We start from the raw sequence: 20,564 nt of genomic DNA on the forward strand, positions 1-20,564 counted from the left end.
TCAAAGTAGATTTGACTCTAATAAAAAATTCTAGCTACCATTCACTTCTAAATACCACTAGAAAGGCTTAGTAATATGTGTAGAGGTCGTTGGCAGGCGACTGAGAAAAAAAGAGGTTCTAAAGTGACTACCAAGTGTCTATACTCAAAGATAGTTCAGTAGGTCTATCAGTCTATCTGCCTGCCCTGCCCACACCCATTTCTTAGGGAATTGGCTCCAGCTTACAGCCTCCAAAGACAAAAACAATGATGGAGCAGTTAGCTGAAACCCAATGATTGGCCAAGGACCAATCCTGATGGTTCTTTCAAATCTTTGAACTGGTAGATACACAGATTGAACCTGATCTGTCAGTGATGCGTATTGGAGTTGTAGGGTCACAGAGGGATGTACTGGAAGCTATGTTTGCCCACGTGCACAATGACAAGCAATTAGAAAAGCTGGTTTATAGGATGAAACAGAAGAATGAAGCAAACTTACAAACAGAATGAGAAATGACAGAGTAGTTTCCAGAGACAGAGAGAGAGATAGAGAGAGAGAGGGAGAGAGAAGCCACTGACAACTATCACCTCTCAAAAGTCCTGTATCAACTTTTGCTGTTGGGTTCCATATGATCTCTCCATGTTTTTCCAATACTTATCTTTTTCCTTGACATAACTTAAATAGATTTCTGTCCCTAACAATGAAATAATCTTTCAAAGAAGTAGTTGTTTTGTTTTGATTTGTTATGACCTTGCTAATCCTGACCCAAACAAAGAATTGAACTTATTTCTGGTGATTAATTTTAGAGTACAGGGGTGGGGGAGGAGTAGAAATCTGGATTACAGTAACAGAATTAACTCTCTGCAACTTAAAGTCCAAAGTACTGGCAGAAATAACTTCACTATTTAAAACTATCAGAAACCATGATTATAAAATCATACTATATCGTCACCTTTTTCCAACTCAAGCACTAAAAGGCAGCAATGATACCAAGAAAAGATGCTAGAGTCAGAAGTTCTGAATTTTAGTGTTGGCTTTGCCTCTAAAAACCTTGTATCCTGAGGAACGTCCCTTTTCTGGGTCTCAGGGTTTTTTCTATTAAAAATAGGGAGTTGGAATGGCTATTATTAGAGAAATGCAAATCAAAACTACAGTGAGGTACTACCTCACACTGGTCAGAATGTTCATCATCAAAAAGTCTACAGACAATAAATGCTGGAGAGGGTGTAGAGAAAAGGGAACCCTCCTGCACTGTTGGTGGGAATGTAAATTGGTGCAGCCACTATGGAAAACACTATGGAGGTTCCTCAAAAAACTAAAAATAGAATTGCTGTATGACCCGGCAATCCCACTCCTGGGCATGTATCCAGACAAAACTATAACTCGTAAAGATACATGCACCCCTGTGTTCACTGCAGCACTATTTACAATAGCCAAGACATGGAAACAACATAAAAGTCCAATGGCAGATGAATGGATAAAGAAGATGTGGTATATATATACAATGGAACACTACTCAGCCATAAAAAAGAATGAAATAATGCCATTTGCAGCAACATGGATGGACCTAGAGATTATCATACTAAGTGAAGTAAGTCAGAAAGAGAAAGACAAATACTTATGATATCATTTATATGTGTAATCTAAAATATGACATAAATGAACTTATCTGTGAAAAAGAAATAGACTCACAGACATAGAGAACAGACTTGTGGTTGCCAAGGGGGTCGGGTGAGGGTGGGGGAGAGATGGATTGGGAGCTTGGGATTAGCAAATGCAAACTATTATATATGTATAACTGAATCACTCTGCTGTACACCAGAAACTAACACAACGTTGTAAATCAACTATACTTCAATAAAATAAATTTTGAAAAAATATGGAGTTGGATAAGAGTTGTAGATTCCCTATAATAACAGAAACTTGAGCTACTAAAATATTTTAAATATTTATGCTAACACATCCACTGCTAAAATACAGTGAATTTGTACATTTACTACAAATCACTGTTTATGGTATATCAATAATCACATCTGGCTTTAAATAATGCTAAGAGATATTTTATTTCCCACCTTATAAATCAATGGTATTTAACCTCAGAAAAAAGGGCATGGTAATACCTATGTGTATCAAACAGAAGAGCTGTTCCTATTTACTGCTAACAAAGGCAACCAACCTCCAACTATACTGAGAATTTCATACCACTGTTGTTGCTTCAAACAGCTTATTGTAATAGCTTTTTAAGTATGAAACAGATATAAAATGCAAGATCACTAATTTGTTCCAATAAAAAAGGGCGGACTATTGGTTTTAAGAAAAGTTCTTTGGGAGTTCTATTATGGGCTTATAAACAGTTTTCATCTAAGAGCCAAGTGTGGCGTTCCTTAGCTTTAGTCCAATCTTGAAAACATTTATTTGCATATAACTCCTACTCACATAAACATTTTGAGAAAATTCAAAAGAATTTACTTCTCCTTCCCTAAGTGCTCTTGCCTTTTCTCATTCTTGAAATAGTTACCATCCTGCCAGTAGAGGTGTTTCTAAGAAATGCACTTTATACTTGGCAGGGCAAATAAAAGGCTCCAAAGGAAAAGCTGCTTTCCTACCTCTTTTCAGGGATGAGTACCATGAAAATTTCACATGAAATGGAGACATGCCCAACTTGTCTCAAAATATTTCACAAGAGCAATTTAAAAATTAAATATCCCTGCACTTTTATCTATATTTAGAGATATAAAAATTAAAATTAATATTTACTGTACAATTACCATTTAGCACTATCCAATTTAATCCTCATAATTACTCAATAAATAGGTATGAATATCATCCTCACTGTACAAATGAGGCTGTAACACACATAGAGTCCAGCAACTTGCCCAGGTCATCAAACTAATACATGGCAGGGCCACTGACTCTCAGGCTTATAATCTGAGCCATCACAGGGCCTTGACTTTTTATCCCTGATAATGGATATGGCAATCATTTAACTGCACAGTGCTTTAACAAATGTATGGCCTTTTGTTATGATTTTACAGAGGAAGAACACTTCCAAATATATGTATATGTGCAATTTTTCTTTTGCTAGTATCTTATTTAGCTCTCAGATCTATGTTATCTAAAGAGTACTGTAAAAATAATTTAGAAAAGTAAAGTGAACCAAACTAAGAACCAGGAAGAAAAGATTTCTCAAAGAACATTTATTTAATAGGTAAAGACTATGGCATCTGATTTATACACCTATCACATGTGTTATCTAAAACTTCCATATAAAACCTATTTTAAGGCATGCAAATTTAATATATTATGAAAGTCAGTATGCAAAGTATCTTAAAGTGCTCCTTTACTAATGCATGTAACAAAATATACTGATTATGCAAGCACATTTAATTGGATATCATTAAAATAATGAGATTTAAATACTGATGATTTTAAAAAGAAAAAAATAGAAGTTGGAATTAGACAAGAGATGCATTCAAAATGTTAATGAAACTTGCAATGTCATTACCACTTTAATATATAATACTATTAGTTTAAAAAAGAGCAACCACTGGCCATTTTTGACCAGTTCTAAACACAGTTTAGAGATGTATTTACTCAGTGACATAAAAGATTTCATTGGATAAGACTTTGTGCTTGGATAAAACCTTCTTTACAAATAACCTAAGAGCTATAGAGCAACCACTATTTTCTTCAAAGGTAGGCATCAAAATGACCAAAAAGATAAGAAAGTAAATTTTCCAAAGGAAGAGTTGTGCTTGGTAAATGGACACAATCTCAAAAGCTCTCACCAATGTCATTCTGACCTAAAGTTATTAAATTTAGGTATTCTCTCAACTCTGGTGGCTTTAAAGTGGCTGAAGAAGAGAAATGACATGTGAAAAGAACAGGTCTGCAGCTGTGAGGCCATATTCACTTTCCTTGGTTTAAAGTTTCAAAAGAGTCTAGTGCCTCCGATGTCACTGAAGAAGGGACAGTAAGGAGCAAAATTCAACAGGGTAGAAGGACCTGAAACTTCTATTAAATTTCTCTTTTGACCTATTTGTCTAGCTCACTAGTAACAATACAGAAAAAGTGATATAAGAGTAACTTTCATTAAATTACCCTGAGACTAAAGCTTTGTTTTGTAGGAAGGGTATGTTTCAATTTTCCATTTTATAGAAATGGAAAAGGAAGCTTTAAGATCCATATGAACCTAAACCTCCTAAAATTAGAGAAAAAACAATATCACCGATTAGCTCTGGCAATTGAAAGAAAAATGTTCACATTACCATTTACTGAAGAGGAAACTGAGACAGTGTCCAGCCCAAAGGCATAAAACCAGGGGATAAAGCAAAAGGACAAGACAAAAACTCTGGAATGAGCATCATAAATACTAGATTGGATTCTAGGTTAAAATCATTAAACTCTACTCAGATATAATTTTCAAATTCAGAATACTGCAATGAAGAGATCACAAAGGATCAATTAAAATTTCTAAGGACAAGGGACCCTTTTAAGGATCTCTCTCTTTTTTTTAGGAATTTACTTTATTAGATTCCAAATGGAAGTAGTACTCCAAATAGCTAAGGGCTCAACACGTGAAACCTTCTGGCAATAATATTCCCTAGGATCTGCAGGCTAAGAATCTCAACCTCTCCAAAACAGCACACGATGCCCACCACCAGCTTTCATAGTGTTTTCAGCCCATATACTGAAAAAGCACTGGTTGAGCTGAGTGAAAATGAGAAAAATAATGTCAATTCACTAGAGGCATTAACAGTACAAAATGTCTCTCAGAATTCACCGAGATAATTGTCAAAATCAGGATAGAGAAAGGAATTAATGCTCAACAATATTCAGTAAAATGAATGCAATTCCTGTCAAAAATGTAATATTCCAAAATCATTTAGTGTGATTGGCAGCATCAAATATAGTGAAACGGATTTCTATTTCAAGATGCAGTTGGTTCTCTTCCAAGAGCTCAGGTTCTTGGTGCTCCTCCTGTACACAAGATGTCTGCCCCCAGGCTCTGAAACACCTAACAGCCCACACAGGGGAGTGCTGGCTTCCCACTGCTATGATGAAGCAGTACAGAAGAGATCACAAAATGAAACAATTCTTAAAAATCTGTTGTTTATTAAATCATTTAACTTCAGGTCAAACAGTGAGACACAGGTACACTAAAATATTTTGAAAATGAAAACTGCAACTAATACTAAGAAATAAGCAAGTCAAAATGAGGAGTTTATTTGTAAAAAGCAAGAGAGGATATTTTCTTTTGTGGGGTTACACTGAAAGAGAGAAGTATGAGAGAATTCTGTTACTTTAATGCTAAACATACTGTGTGTTAGCACAGTAAACACTCCATTTGCTCTGTATGCAAAACGCAATGTGTTTGGATAATTTCTGGTCAGGTTATGAAGCTCTGAAGCTGCCTTACCCACAGATGCAGGATTTTGAATAATATAATATGTATATGTTAAAGAAAAAAAAGGCCGAGGCATGGACCAAAGTAAAGAAACAACAAAGATGAAATGAAGTTGTTTCTTAGCTCTCATTTCTTTTGGAAAAAAAAAAGTGTAATACAAGTATTGTCACATTTACAATGCAAAATATTAAACAAAAAATATTTGAGTAAAATTCTTCCTTTAATTTTCAAGCATTTATTTCTTAAATGGGTAATTACAGAAACAGGAACAGCTCAGAATGAAAGACCTTTCCTCCGTGGAACTCTGATGAGAGCACTGTGTTACAGGAAGCCCCTAAAGATGTAGAAGGCTGAGCACATTCATCTTGTTCTAAAATTCAAATTAAATATCCCTACCATATATATATGTATGTATAATTAGATAGAAAATTTACAAATATGGCATCATGGTATGGTGGTGCAGAGCACAGGTTCTAGATTTAGACTACAAGTTTGATTTCTGGCTCTAAGATTATTAGTAAGTCTGTAACCTCTGGTGAATTCCTTAACCTTTCTGGACTTTAGTTTCCTCAATGGTAAAATAGAGGCAATATTTATGACTACTATACAGGCTTGTTTTGGGAATTGAGTGAAAATAAAATGCTTAGAATAATGTCCAGTATATAATAAGTGCTTAATAAATGTTAGCCATTATTACTTTATGTTAATTTTCTCATTTAATTCTTATGACAAATCCGTGAGGTAGGTATTATTACTCTCATCCCATAGGTGAGGCAAGTTAAGTAACTTGCCTAAAGTCCCACAGAGGTAAAGCAGAATTTGACTCTGAATCCGTCTCGTTTGAGGCCTATGCTCTTACTTCTACCTAATACGTCACATGTTCCCTATGTCTTGCTCTTATGCCATCATAACATTTACAAAGATGTATTTAAATTGCCTTTTAACTGATCTTTCACCCTCAAAGCAAACTATATGTGGACAGAGATTGGGTCCTGTTTACTCATTCCACTCCTGCCCACTCATATATATTTCAGAGCTTTTGTGCCAGGCATTCTGTTAGGTGCTACAATATCATGGAACTCAAAGACCGCTCAAAATGACAGATAATCAAATAAAATATACCATTACAAACTGGCATAGTTGTAATGAAGGAAAACAGTAGAGTGCTAGAAAAGAGCATAAGATTTATTTCTCATTTATTTGGGGGAAGTCAAAGAAGGGCTTTCTGGAGAGGGGAGACTTAAGCTGAGATGAGAAGACTGAGTAAGAGTTAACAAGGTAAAGAAATGGGGATATAAACCACTTGTGCATAGGACCCTAAGCGGAGACCTCACCTGGTGTGTGAGGAAGGGAAAGCCAATATGGCTGGAAAGGAGCAAGTGCGGCTGACGGCTGGTGAGCTCAGGAGAGTGGTATGGGATGAGCAGGGAGAGGTGAGAGACCAGAGCACATGGGAGCATTAGGGATTTGGGAGTTTGTCCTTGGTACAGTGAAAATTCCAGATGGTTTTTAGAATGATCACTCTAGCTGCAGTGTGGAGATAGGATTGGAAAAGGATAAGAGAAGAAGCTGGGAAATCTACTCGGATGCTCTAACAGTAAATCGGGGAAATGTGATGGTGGTTTGGGACTAGGAGGGTAGTGAGGGTGGGAAGAAGTAAACGGATTCAACGTAGATTGACTCCCCTATGCCTATCACACTGTATGACAGTAACAGGAATTCAATAATTTGTTGACTGACTAATCATGAGTGATTCCTCAAGCAGAGCTGTGGCTGGTTCTAAGGCATCCACTAACTCACAGATGTATGACCTTCTCCTGAGCAGTATAATCATCCGGTGAACATAAGATACACAGGAAGATGTTGAAGAAATGAGTATTAAATTCATAAAACAGCTGGCAAGACTCCACTTATGAAAAACTCTTGATGTGTAAGTGTATCTTTGTGAAACAAAATGCCTCTCCCATTCTGACAATGAAAAATTTTAGAAGCCAGATATCTTTCTGCTCTATGACTTTCCAAGCTTGTTAGAGAAATATATTATTTAAAATGGCCTGGAGCTATGCTGCTAGAAACACAGTAAAACACTAAGGGTGCTGAAAGAAAGCCCTTTCATTTAAGGAAAAGAAAAAGCTGTAGTTAGAAAGGCAATCAATACTTATTACTCTACCTTCTTTCTTGTAAAACATGGTTTCTGTCATTACTTCCTAAAATAGCAAAATATTTTGATTATCTATTAGCAACAAATTCAAATGCATAGTTAATACATTTTCTCATAATCTAATAATTTCACTACATCAGGACAGAGAATGTTTTCCCCGTGTTATTTAATAATTTTGACCTTTTGTCCATAAGACATTTGTTTTGTAAAAACTATAAAACTAAAACAATCTGAAAAATCCAAATGTTTGTCCATGTGGCTATGAGAACAAGAGACTATGATTATAGTCAACTGAATTCAAAATCTGACAGTTAGTTCCATCACCCAGGAAAATGTTTTCCCATCCTTCAAGAGCATTAATCACACGGTAACAAAGGGGTGGTCAGGCTTACTTATTTCAACTGCTTTCTTGCTAGACTAAGTTAAACCTAAGATACCTATTGATTTCTCAATAATTAAAGCTTTAATTATTATTAACTTAGTTAAAACAGTATATTGCCTAGCCTAGAGTGATAAGCTCAAGTGTTCGGGGGCACAAATAAAGCTTAATTTTGCATAGGAAAAGAGTGCTCTTCAGCAAAAGATTACATCCCAGGGTTCAGCAAAGTGTCTTGCACAACTTTGATCAACAGGCCAACACCTCTACCAGCACCTCTACCGTGGCTTCAAGGTATAGGTGGTAGAGATCAGGAGAAAAGGGGTGGTCAGGCTTACTTATTTCAACTGCTTTCTTGCTAGACTAAGTTAAACCTAAGATACCTATTGATTTCTCAATAATTAAAGCTTTAATTATTATTAACTTAGTTAAAACAGTATATTGCCTAGCCTAGAGTGATAAGCTCAAGTGTTTGGGGGCACAAATAAAGCTTAATTTTGCATAGGAAAAGAGTGCTCTTCAGCAAAAGATTACATCCCAGGGTTCAGCAAAGTGTCTTGCACAACTTTGATCAACAGGCCAACACCTCTACCAGCACCTCTACCGTGGCTTCAAGGTATAGGTGGTAGAGATCAGGAGAAAAGGGTTGGATTGGATTTCTAGGTAAGGAACCTAACAAGCTTAAAAATAAACTATAATGTGTCTTCTTCCATTTGGTAGGAAACCACTTTCCCCTCCACTGAAAATAAAACTTTATATGGTACACTGTAACTTTAGAATGTTTTTAGAGTCTTGAAAATACTTTTTTCTGCAGAACTAGAAAAAGATATTGTGTTGGCCAGAAAGTTCGTTTGGGTTTTTCCATACCATCTACAGAAAAACCCAAATGAACTTTTTGGCCAACCTAATACATAAGAGCATCAAATGCTGCTTTGGTCTTGTTACTATAAGAACTATTTTAAAGAATCTTGGTGACCATGGCAGATGATAACAGAAAATCTTAGAAGTTTGTAAGATTTAAAGTTGAATAAAATAAAAATATAAATTGTTCCATCTATCATTTATCATTCTAGAAAACAAAATTAAATATATTATTAGCTAAAATTCATATTTTACCAACATATGCACACATTAATATTTTAATTCACATAAACAAAGAGAAATTAATAACCTCGAGTTTACGTTAATCTCATTTTATTAAGAAAGCTCTTCCTTCCCCTTGGTTTGCACCGCTGTAACTAGTCCAAAATTAACTTCATTAATAGGAAAAGTCACTTCCTCCAGCAGGGAAAATAAAAGCCTAAGCTTTGACCGTGGACAGCTATTAGTTACAAAGAAAAATTAGAAAATAGCGTACCCCAAATATAATGTTTTATTGAAAGCACACAAATTTATTACTGAGATCCTAAACAATATTCCATTCTATATGAGTATGCAAATTAAATGTTATTTTCATTCTCAGAATTGTATCAGACAACAGGTAGCTCAACTGAGTAAAATTTGTATGTGCTCATTTTTGCTAAACAATTAGTTCATAGCAAGGCCATTTAAAACAAATATATCCCAAGCCATCTATATGTAAACAGAAAAGACCAATATTTCTCAACTAAAGTGAATAACATTAAGATACTATACATAGAAAATCCTAAAAATGCTGCCAGAAAACTACTAGAGTTCATCAATGAATTTGGTAAAGTTGCGGGATTCACAATTAATACGCAGAAATCTCTTGCATTCCTATACACTAACAATGAAAGATCAGAAAGAGAAATTAAGGAAACAATCCCATTTACCACTGCATCAAAAAGAATAAAATACAGTAAGTCCCCTACATATCCACCTTCAAGCTGCGAACTTTCAAAGATGCGAATGTGTATCTGGTTCCAGCAAGGAACCAGAACCTGTGCCACCAATGTCAGGTGTAAGTGAAACTGCACCTTGTCCTCCATCTCCTATTGCTGATGATCCTTCAGCTCTACCATCTCCCACCTCTTCTCCCTCCTCCAGTCAGTAATTCTTGCCTGTTCACCTGATGCCAGCCCCTCTAATGCCAGCTGTTGTACTGTACTACTGTACTTTTCAAGGTACTGTACTGGAAGATTAACAATGTTTTCTTTATTGTTTGTGTTTGTTTGTTTTTTATGTGTTATTTGTGTGAAAAGTATTATAAACCTATTACAGTACAGTACTATATAGCTGATTGTGTTAGTTGGGCACCTAGGCTAACTTCGTCGGACTTACGAACAAATTGGACTTACGAAAGCGCTCTTGGAACGGAACTTGTTCGTCTGTAGGGGACTTACTGTACCTAGGAATAAACCTACCTAAGGAGACAAAAGACCTGTACTGTGAAAACTATAAAACACTGATGAAAGAAATCGAAGATGACACAAACAGATGGAAAGATACACCATGTTCAATGCAATCCCTATCAAATTATCAATGGCATTTTTCACAGAACAAAGAACAAAAATTTTTAAATTTGTATGGAAACACAAAAGACCCCAAATAGCTAAAGCAATCCTGAGGGAAAAAAATGGAGCTGGAGGAATCAGGCTCCCTGACTTCAGACTATACTACAAAGCTACAATCATAAAAACAGTATGGTATTGGCACAAAAACAGACATATAGATCAATGGAATAGGATAGAAAGCCCAGAAATAAATCAGTAAATATACTGTAAATATATTTACTGATTTTACTGATTACTGATTTATATTTAAATATAAATATACTGTAAATAAAAAAACAGTAAATATACTGTTTTAACTAAGTTAATAATAATTAAAGCTTTAATTATTTTGTACTGGCACAAAAACAGACATATAGATCAATGGAACAGGACAGAAAGCCCAGAAATAAATCCACTCCCTTATGGTCAATTAATCTATGACCAAGGAGGCAAGAATACACATTGGAGAAAAGACAGCCTCTTCAATAAGTGGTGCTGGGAAAACTGGACAGCTACATGTAAAAGAATGAAATTAGAACACTCCCTAACACCATACACAAAAATAAAATCAAAATGGATTAAAGACCTAAATATAAGGCCAGATACTATAAAACTCTTAGAGGAAAACATAGGAAGAACACTCTTTGACATAAATCGCATCAATATCTTTTTGGATCCACCTCCTAGAGTAATGAAACTAAAAACAAAAATAAACAAATGGGACCTAATTAAACTTAAAAGCTTCTGAACAGCAAAGGAAACCATAAACAAAACAAAAAGACAACCCACAAAATGGGAGAAAATATTTGCAAACAAAGTGATCAACAAGAAATTAATCTCCAAAATATATAAACAGCTCATGCAGCTCGATATCAAAAAACAAACAACCCAATCAAAAAATGGGCAGAAGATCTACATAGACATTTCTCCAAAGAAGACATACATGGCCAAAAAAGCACATGAAAAGATGATACTCAACATCACTAATTATCAGAGAAATGCAAATCAAAACTATAACGACGTATCACCTCACACCTGTCAGAATGCCCATCATCAAAAATCTACAAACAATAAATGCTGGAGAGGGTGTGGAGAAAAGGGAACCCTCTTGCACTGTTGGTGGAAATGTAAATTGATACAGTCACTATGGAGAACAGTATGGAGGTTCCTTAACAAACTAAAAAAAATAAAACTACCATATGATCCAGCAATCCCACTCCTGGGCATATATCCACAGAAAACCATGATTCAAAAGGATACATATACCCCAATGTGCACTGCAGCACTATTTACAATAGGCAAGACATGGAAACAACCTAAATGTCCATTGACAGATGAATGGATAACGAAGATGTGGTACATACACACAATGGAATATAGTCCTAAAAAAGAATGAAATAATGCCATTTGTAGCAACATGGATGGACTTAGAGATTATCACACTAAGTGAAGTAAGTCAGACAGAGAAAGACAAATATCATATGATATCACTCATATGTGGAGCCTAATTTAAAAAATGATACAAATAAACTTATTTGCAAAACAGAAACAGACTCACTGGTTTCAAAAACAAATTTATGGTTACCAAAGGGGAAACGTGGGAGGGAGGGATAAATTAGGAGCTTGGGATTAACATACACACACACTACTATATCTAAAATACATAACCAACAAGGACCTACTGTATAGCACAGGGAACTCTATTCAATATTCTGTAATAACGTACATGGGTAAAGATTCTGAAAAAGAATGAATATATGTATATGTATAACTGAATCACTTTGCTGTACACCTGAAACTAACACAACACTGTAAATCAACTATACTCCAATAAAATTTAAAAAATAAAAAATAAATAACATTAAAATGAGGTATTTCAATTAATTTAAAACCAAACACAGTTTCCAATAGCAGACAGTACAAAACATAACATCACCCCTCATTTGAACTATAAAATCTCAAACTTTTGCATTATTTTTTTCTTCAAATTATAGGCTCTTTAGGCTCTTTATTGTCAAATTCAGAATCCTTTGATATTTTCTTAAAACAGATGAAATTTGCTTTCTGCCCTTAGGGAAATGCCAGACTACAGTATATCTGAGAAATACCATTAAATTAGTTTAATTACTTCATGTCGACTTGATAAGTCACTGCTCTTTAATGCAAAAACTGCCACTTATAATTAATGACTCTTCGTACTGCTTCAATTGATCAAATGTCTAATACACATAAAACATTGAAAGAAATTCTGTATATCTTACAGCAATTCGGTGGAGAAGTCTTGTCCCAGGGGTATGTAAATCTGAAGTACAAGAAACCTCTGGATCAGTCCGACTAAAATGAGAGGGGGAAAATATACATTTATATGTCCAAACCATTTATATGTACATATAAACAAAACAATCACATGCCATCAACAAGCTGAAGCTTCTATCATTTCAGCTTTTATCAGTTCTAATACATAGAACTGCAACAGCACTACCCCTGAGTTACAACCTCATTATAAAAGCAAAAAAAATGATGAACTCAAATCAAACTCTAACAACAAATGCTGTCTTTTAAAGTCCCATCTGTGGGCTTGGTGAAATTTTTATGAAAATTTACAAAATAATAATTTTTTATTTACTATTTTTATTAGGTTGCAAGAAAGTGCACACATTCAATAGACACATATAAAATTGAACTATGGACTCTCATTAAGGCGGTCATAAAAGCATGTGGCAATTACTTTTATTCACTGACAATTTTAACTGTACTTAACAACTTAACGAAAAACAACTGATCAAAAAAACAGTTCTAATTATGACAACTACAGCTGAAGGTTTGATAAGCCATACCTAGTTCATACAGTTTTAAATGTGTCTAAAATGAGATGGATGGAGGAACATATTTTCAGTTATAATACCTTTTGTTAATGTAACATATTTTTGATTAATTTAATGCTCACAAATAAAGAACTGATAGTTTTTATTTCCCATGACCAGCTTCACCTGGATTAAAAAAATATTTGGAGAAAGACCTATGGTACTTTTGATAACTGAAGTCTACAACTGCTTCAAAAATCAACTGATTTCATATACCTCTTCAGACCCATACACTTAATTCCCTTCCTCTTAGCTTTTGAACTTTTGCTTGATCTCTCAATTATGATGCTCTTAATGAACGTTTTAGTATCACTTCCTCCTAAAACATGACTTCTAGGAACTTTTTTCCCAATGTGAGACACTGGGTAGGAAATGGAAATGTCGATATATCTGTGAACCTCTCCTACAAATCTAACAGTACAGGCCAATATGTGGAGAAAGGCCTCAAGGAAGGCAACTGGTCTAACATGCACGTTATTTTCTGTTTATTCCAACTTAGTAGACTTAACAAGTTTAAGTCTTTTAAAGTAACAATACATGTTTGGGTAGTCTATATATAAAGATCTTCTGGTTTAGAATTCCTATGGTAAAATGTTTTACAACATTCCTGAACAACTTAAATAGTTCCTATATTTTACCCCAAATCTAGTTTCTAAACAAAACCATCTTTGACCGAATGTGCTTAACATTTTAAAAATCAAACACACAAAGATAACTTTTACTTAAAATACTAAGCTTATAAACGGCTGCAAAGAGCCATCAGCAGAGTAAGCAACATAATGGAAATACGGGTAACAGCCTCTGAACTTAGAAAATTCTCTAGGAATCAGATTCTACCATATTTATGGGAAAAGCCAACAAGACAACCAGAGTTCTGGATTACAAAACCAAAATGAGATACCAAAATGAGTCCAACTTAAATAAACCACCATTAATCAATCTCTCTCTTGCATCTTCCATTGATTGGACTTACAGTATTTTTCCATTGCACAAAGGCCCCCATAAATAGAGCTGAGAGAGCACTGGGATAAATGAAATCAACCTTTACAAAAGGTCCCTAATTTATGTCACAAATCTTACTGAATCAGCACTGTTCTCTTCAAACACAAAGAGCTACACATATAGGGCATTTTTGTATGAACACTTTTAGATATGAAACATGCTTGCCCTCAAAAAGAGAGCTTTGTAACTCAACTCTCTCACGTACAGAAGCCCTAGTTTCCAAAAGGCTTCACTTCTAATATTAAAAGAAGTACAATACCATATGGTGATGATCTGACAAAGAAAAAAGTACATTAATAACATTTGACATACACTGATCCTGTGTGTCAGAAATGCTAAATAAACTCTACAGTAACATTTTCTTCCCAGTGGCCTAGTAAATCTAAACTTACTCCTCATGTCTACATTATATGTAAAATCTGAATTTAAAATCTATATTTAAAATGCTGAATGTGGAACTATTGTTAGTCAAAAAAGCCCATCAAGTACATAAAATTCATAAAAATTCACTCTTTTTACTGAAATATCCAGGTTTCTGCAGTTTTATAATCTGTTCTCTGTCTGAGACAAAAACTACCTCTATGTTTTAAGGGGTCAGATCCTTTCTTCTTTTGAATATTTTACGACACATTTATCTGGTAAAACACCATTAGATTTTTAAACAGTGGTTTTTACAGTTGTTTCATTACAGCAAATGACAGTTGTATATATACCTCAATATACATTTTGCAAGTGTTACACTGTCCAAAGAGCTGGGACTAGACCACAGTACAGTAATCCTTTATAAGTGACCTGATAAATCATGACTGAAGATATATCCTGGTTCTATTGCAGCCCTAGCACAAACAGCACACTAAAGTGCACCTTTCCCACTGCAACACAGAAAACAATTATCCCTTCATTATGGGTTATTCCATATACCTTGGGCAAATCAGAAAACCTGTTTGGGCCTTTTTATTCTTCATATGTAAAACTGAGTTGATAATTTAGGTTTACCCCTCACAGAATCATTTGTGTAGATTAAATTAGATCTATCATTTAATAAAGATTCACTGAACATATACTATATGCAAGACTCAGTGTTGAAGCTTTTGTAGTGAAAAAGACAGGCATGGTCTCTTCCCTCTTAGAACTTATATACTAGTTCCATGAAGGAGAAGGTCAGGGTGCTATGAAAGCATATAATCCTGGGTCCTTGAAATGAAGAGGACGATGAGTGAAGGTTTTCTTGAAGAAGGAACATTGGAATTCAGCTGGGAAGAACAGCAGGGATTGACTGGGCAAGGAAGACAGGGGTAGAGGAGAGGAATAAATACTGCAGGGAGAGGGAATACTTCATCATGTGATGGAAGAGGCTATAGTAGATTGCATGAACTTAAAGACCTAAAGGACTGGTAGGAGAGACAGAAGGGGAAAAGTAGCAGGGGATAAGTCTGGCAAATAGCCAGGAACTCAATTACGTGGGGCCTTGAAAGCCATGTGAAGGATACAGGTCATCCTAAAATCAATGGAAAGCCACTCATCCATTCACTCATTTACTCAACAAAGATTTACTGAATGTCTACTACGTGTCAGGCACTGTTCTAGGTGAACAAAATAGACTAAATTTCTGTGCTGGTAGGCCTTAGTTTCTGGTGATGATGAAAAAACAATAAAAGAACACAAACAGCATGTTAAATGGCGATAATTACGATAGGAAAAGGGAGAGCGGGGTAAAGGGGATTAAGAGTGGGGAAAGGATACAAAGCACAGGTTGTAATTTAAGTATAGGTCAGGATGGGTCCTTACTGAGAAGGTGACGTTTTATTTGGTAAAGGCCTGAAGAAGGGGAGAGAGTGAGCCATGTAGCTATTTGGGAAAAAAAGCCCTAGGTAGAGGGTACAGCTTGTGCACAAGGGCTAAGGTGCTAAGGTACCAGGCTATGGTTGAAAAGAGCAAGGAGACCTGTATGGTTTCAGCAGAGTGAAAAAGGAAAGAGTAATACGAGGTAAAGTTAAAGTTAAGTAAAGAGAGTTAAGAGGGCAGCAGATACCACAGGGTCCTAAAGATTTTTGGGTTTTACCCTGAGAGAGATGGAGTATTTTCAGCAGAATCACTGTGGCTGCTAAGTTGACAACAGACTGTAGGGAGGCAAGTCAGAAACAGGGAGACTAATTAGAAGACTACTGCAATAATCCAAGCATGAGATAATAGTGGCTTGGACCAGCGTGGTAGCAGGGAGGTGGCAAGAAGTAGTCAGACTCTAAATCTAACTTAAAGATAGAGCCAATAAGATTTTCTAGATGAAAAAAAGGAAAAATCAAGCTGATTTAAGAGTTTTTGGTCTGAGCAACTGAAAGACAAATTGCTAACAACTGAGATGGGGCAGTATGCAGGAGGAGGAAGAAAAATTTCTAGGGTAAAGCTGCCCAAGTATAAATGTCAACTAAGCAACTGAATATACAAATCTGGAGTTTGGGACAAAAGTCAGAGATGGAAATGTAAGCAGGTATACAGCAGAGATGATATTTAAAGCCATGAGACTAGAGCCCAAAACCAAAGGAGTAAATGTAGTTCAAGGTCAAGATGGTCAAGTACTGAGTCCAGAGGCATTGCAGCATTAAGTTGTGTTGGGGAGAAGAGGAAGAACCATGAAAGGAGACTAAGAAGAAAGACCAGCGAAGCAGGAGAAAAAAAACTACGAGTATGGGCATCCTGGAAGATGAGTGAAGAAAGCACTATATCAAGGAGGAGTGTGTCACCTTTGTCAATGCAGCTGCTAAGTTAAGCAAGATGAGGGCTGGAAACTGGCCACTGGATTCAGGAATAGAGAGAGTACTAGTGACCGTGACAAGAGCAGTATCAGTAGAATAGTGAAGTCAAAGCCACTGAAGGGTTTTAGAAACAGGAAGTCATAATGAGTTTATTTAAAAAAGAAATACCAAAAGTTAGGGCAGGGGGAGGCTGAGAGGAACCTCATAAAGATGACCTCATCCACCAGAGCAGCTGAAACTTAGATCAACACAGGGCTTCAGGGATGCTGATCCCGAGAGACACACCATTTGATTCAGATGCCACAGGCAGAGAAAACAATGGTTTCAAACATGAGCCTCACACAGAAAGTCCCTGGACAGACCATCCAAATGATAAGATGTTTACATGTAACAGAGCTTCTTCTCATATGGGCAACTCTATATAACATGTTCCAGCATTAATAGCAGCATGGATTTATTTATTTAAATTGCTAATGATTTACAAGTCTCATTATCAAGGCCAAATGGTTACCAGTAGAAATTATAACCTAAATTGTTATAGTTTCTTAGTACGGCAAGTTTAACAAAATTACTAAACGCCAACTATATATGACACACTAAGTTAGGGGTACAAAGTAGATGATGCAAGAGTCCTGCCCTGGAGAAGTACACAACCTGATAATCAATATCACACCTTCCTTTATTTGATCAGATGCTGAGTTTAAAAAAAACTTTGACATATTTAGAGATGCTCAAATATAATTCAGAAATATTACTATTTAAAATGAAAAGTTAAAAATATTGAATTTCACTATGAGACTTTCTTCACAGGTACTTAATATAGTAGGAAACACATACGAGGTACCTAATGTCAAGTTGGCATAAATAAAGTGGATGTTTACTCTTAAAATAGGAATACATAATGGTAATTGAACTTAATTTAGAAATGTTAACAGAAAGCCAATTCTCTATTCAAGGCATGCCATTAAATTTAAATTTAACCATAACAATGTCACATAGAAGGTCATTTTATACAAGTGAAAATAACTATAAATTCCCATTATCAAAAATTCTGGGGCTTCCCTGGTGGCGCAGTGGTTGAGAATCTGCCTGCCAATGCAGGGGACACGGGCTCGAGCCCTGGTCTGGGAAGATCCCACATGCCGTGTAGCAACTGGGCCCGTGAGCCACAATTACTGAGCCTGCGCGTCTGGAGCCTGTACTCCGCAACAAGAGAGGCCGCGATAGTGAGAGGCCCCCGCTTGCCACAACTAGAGAAAGCCCTCGCACAGAAACGAAGACCCAATACAGCCATAAATAAATAAAAATAAAAATAAATTACAACAAAACAAAACAAAACACAGAGGCCAAAAAAAAAAAAAAGATTCCAAATAATCTTAAAAACATTGGTGCAGGACTATATAAACTGTTCCATTTGTTACAGGGCTGCACATGCTACTGAAAAGCCAGATTAATTTTTTTTTTTAATGGTTTATGAGAGGTTTTTTTTTTTTAATTAATTAATTAATTTTTTTATTTTTTATTTTTGGCTGTGTTGGGTCTTCATTTCTGTGCGAGGGCTTTCTCCAGTTGCGGCAAGTGGGGACCACTCCTCATCACGGTGCGCGGGCCTCTCACTATCGCGGCCTCTCTTGTTGCGGCGCACAGGCTCCAGACGTGCAGGCTCAGTAATTGTGGCTCACGGGTCCAGTTGCTCCGCGGCATGTGGGATTTTCCCAGACCAGGGCTCGAACCCGTGTCCCCTGCACTGGCAGGCAGATTCTCAACCACTGCGCCACCAGGGAAGCCCCAGATTAATTTTTAATTACAGGGCATCGTACAAGAAATACATTAAAAGATTCTTCCCTTTCTTCCAATTAAAATTATTATCTTTCCATTTTTAAAAAGCAATTATAACACATTAAATTTGTTTTATTTCTAAAAAATAACTTAGATAAAAGTGGGAAAGGGGAGCTTGTCTTTAATCACTGAGCCTTTGGTAGAGGAGAAATCTTTCTCAGAGCCAACTGAGAAACGTTACTAGAAGTGATTTGATTTTGTCAGTAACATCATCATATGCATAGATGCTGAAGGCATCACATGGAAGGAGAGGCCAACAGTAAGAAAAAACAAAAGAACACTGGTTTAGCATAAAGTCATGTTCCTGTAAATCAAATGTGTCTATTTTACAAAGTCAATATTCTTAAAAAAGATGGACCATGTTTCCTGTTAAAGAATAACCTCCAGTTTCAGACATGTTTCCATGGCTCATCTTAGTTCACTTTATATATCAGTACAAATTTATGCAGAAATGAAAAATATCTTTGCTATTAAAAAATGCAAACTATGAGGAAATCATGATTTTAAAATGGTAGTAAATTTTAAAAAATTATTTTAACAATGATTATCCCTTCTCTTTGAGGTTCTGTTTCTTATTTTATTTAGAAAGATACCACTTTAAAATAAATCATCTTCCATCTATAACTTCTATGGTTTGCTTTATGTCTTAGAAATCTAAAATATGCATGTAGTAGCTTGAAATAGCAGATAAAACACACAGCCTGTAAAAGTTTAGAAAACTGAATTAAAATGAGAAAATCAGATACCAAGAATAGGTCTTTTCATAGTCCCTGGTACACAATAGGTATTCAATAAATGTTCTTAATGAATGAAGAAATAAAGAATGAATGTAAAAAAACAGCTGGTTACCTACATTTGCTAAATCACAATAGTTAAATATAGGATAAAGTTAATGAAAATATGATTAAGCATTTTGATAAATTATATTTCTTAAATCACATCAGTGTACACAAAGCCTAATTTGGTGGCAGAGTCTTGAATTTTAACCCCAGTGTAGCCAATAACTGGGCTTCTGATCATAAATTTAAGTGATCCCTCAGGGTTCCTTCTGCTTTAAACCTCTGATCCTCATTTCCAAAGTATATAAGAATTGAAGTCTATTTTTGGGGTTTTTGTTAAATCACATATTCATATCTTTACTCATTAGATACTAATATTTCTAAAGGTATATAAGTTGATATCTTACTAAATAATGCCTTATATAGTATTTTACATAAATTATTTTCTCACAAATTGATTTACGATAATTTAGGAACTCATGGTCTCTTGATGAGGAACCAACCTCAGTGTGTTCATCTGTAAAAGAGCTATTGTGAGGATTAAAAGAATTAAAAAATATGAAATGCTTAGAAAGTCATTGGCACGCAGCAAGTGCTTAATAATATCATTACTAGTCTAATTAATTGAATAATCTTCTAAATCTTCTTTAACATACAAGTAAATTTCTAATAAACAATGAAGCAGAATCTCTTTTCAAAAGCCTGGCATAAAGTTACTCTCTGAATTAAAAAAAATCTTATTACTTTACATTGACAGATGCCAGTAAAAGTCAAACTAATAGGCCTGTTTATGAGACTTAAAAGCATAACTTTAAGCATCAAATGTTAAGCTTCAACATTAAAAGTCTTACTTACGGATTTGCTTATTCTCCTTTGGTAACTGAATTTTATTTGTTTGGCTGCTTCCTTCCAGGACAAACACAAAACTTTTAACTTCTTTATCAAATTCCT

The 20,564-nt window shown here is 35.4% G+C and overlaps 1 protein-coding gene across 10 annotated transcripts in view; it reads right to left on the reverse strand.

Annotated features, from left to right (window-relative positions):
- The window catches only part of CFAP20DC (CFAP20 domain containing), a 291,020-nt gene that overhangs the window by 264,963 nt on the left and 5,493 nt on the right, over positions 1-20,564 (reverse strand). For all 10 annotated transcript variants that reach the window (XM_059940068.1, XM_059940072.1, XM_059940067.1 and 7 more), the window contains exons 3-4: positions 20,469-20,562; positions 12,638-12,710 (exon numbers count right to left, since the gene is read on the reverse strand). In XM_059940068.1, coding sequence (XP_059796051.1) covers positions 12,638-12,710; positions 20,469-20,562 — 167 coding nt within the window. The remainder of the gene's footprint in view (positions 1-12,637; positions 12,711-20,468; positions 20,563-20,564) is intronic.

Source organism: Balaenoptera ricei, chromosome 11, assembly GCF_028023285.1.
Source record: "Balaenoptera ricei isolate mBalRic1 chromosome 11, mBalRic1.hap2, whole genome shotgun sequence".
Taxonomy (NCBI): domain Eukaryota; kingdom Metazoa; phylum Chordata; class Mammalia; order Artiodactyla; family Balaenopteridae; genus Balaenoptera; species Balaenoptera ricei.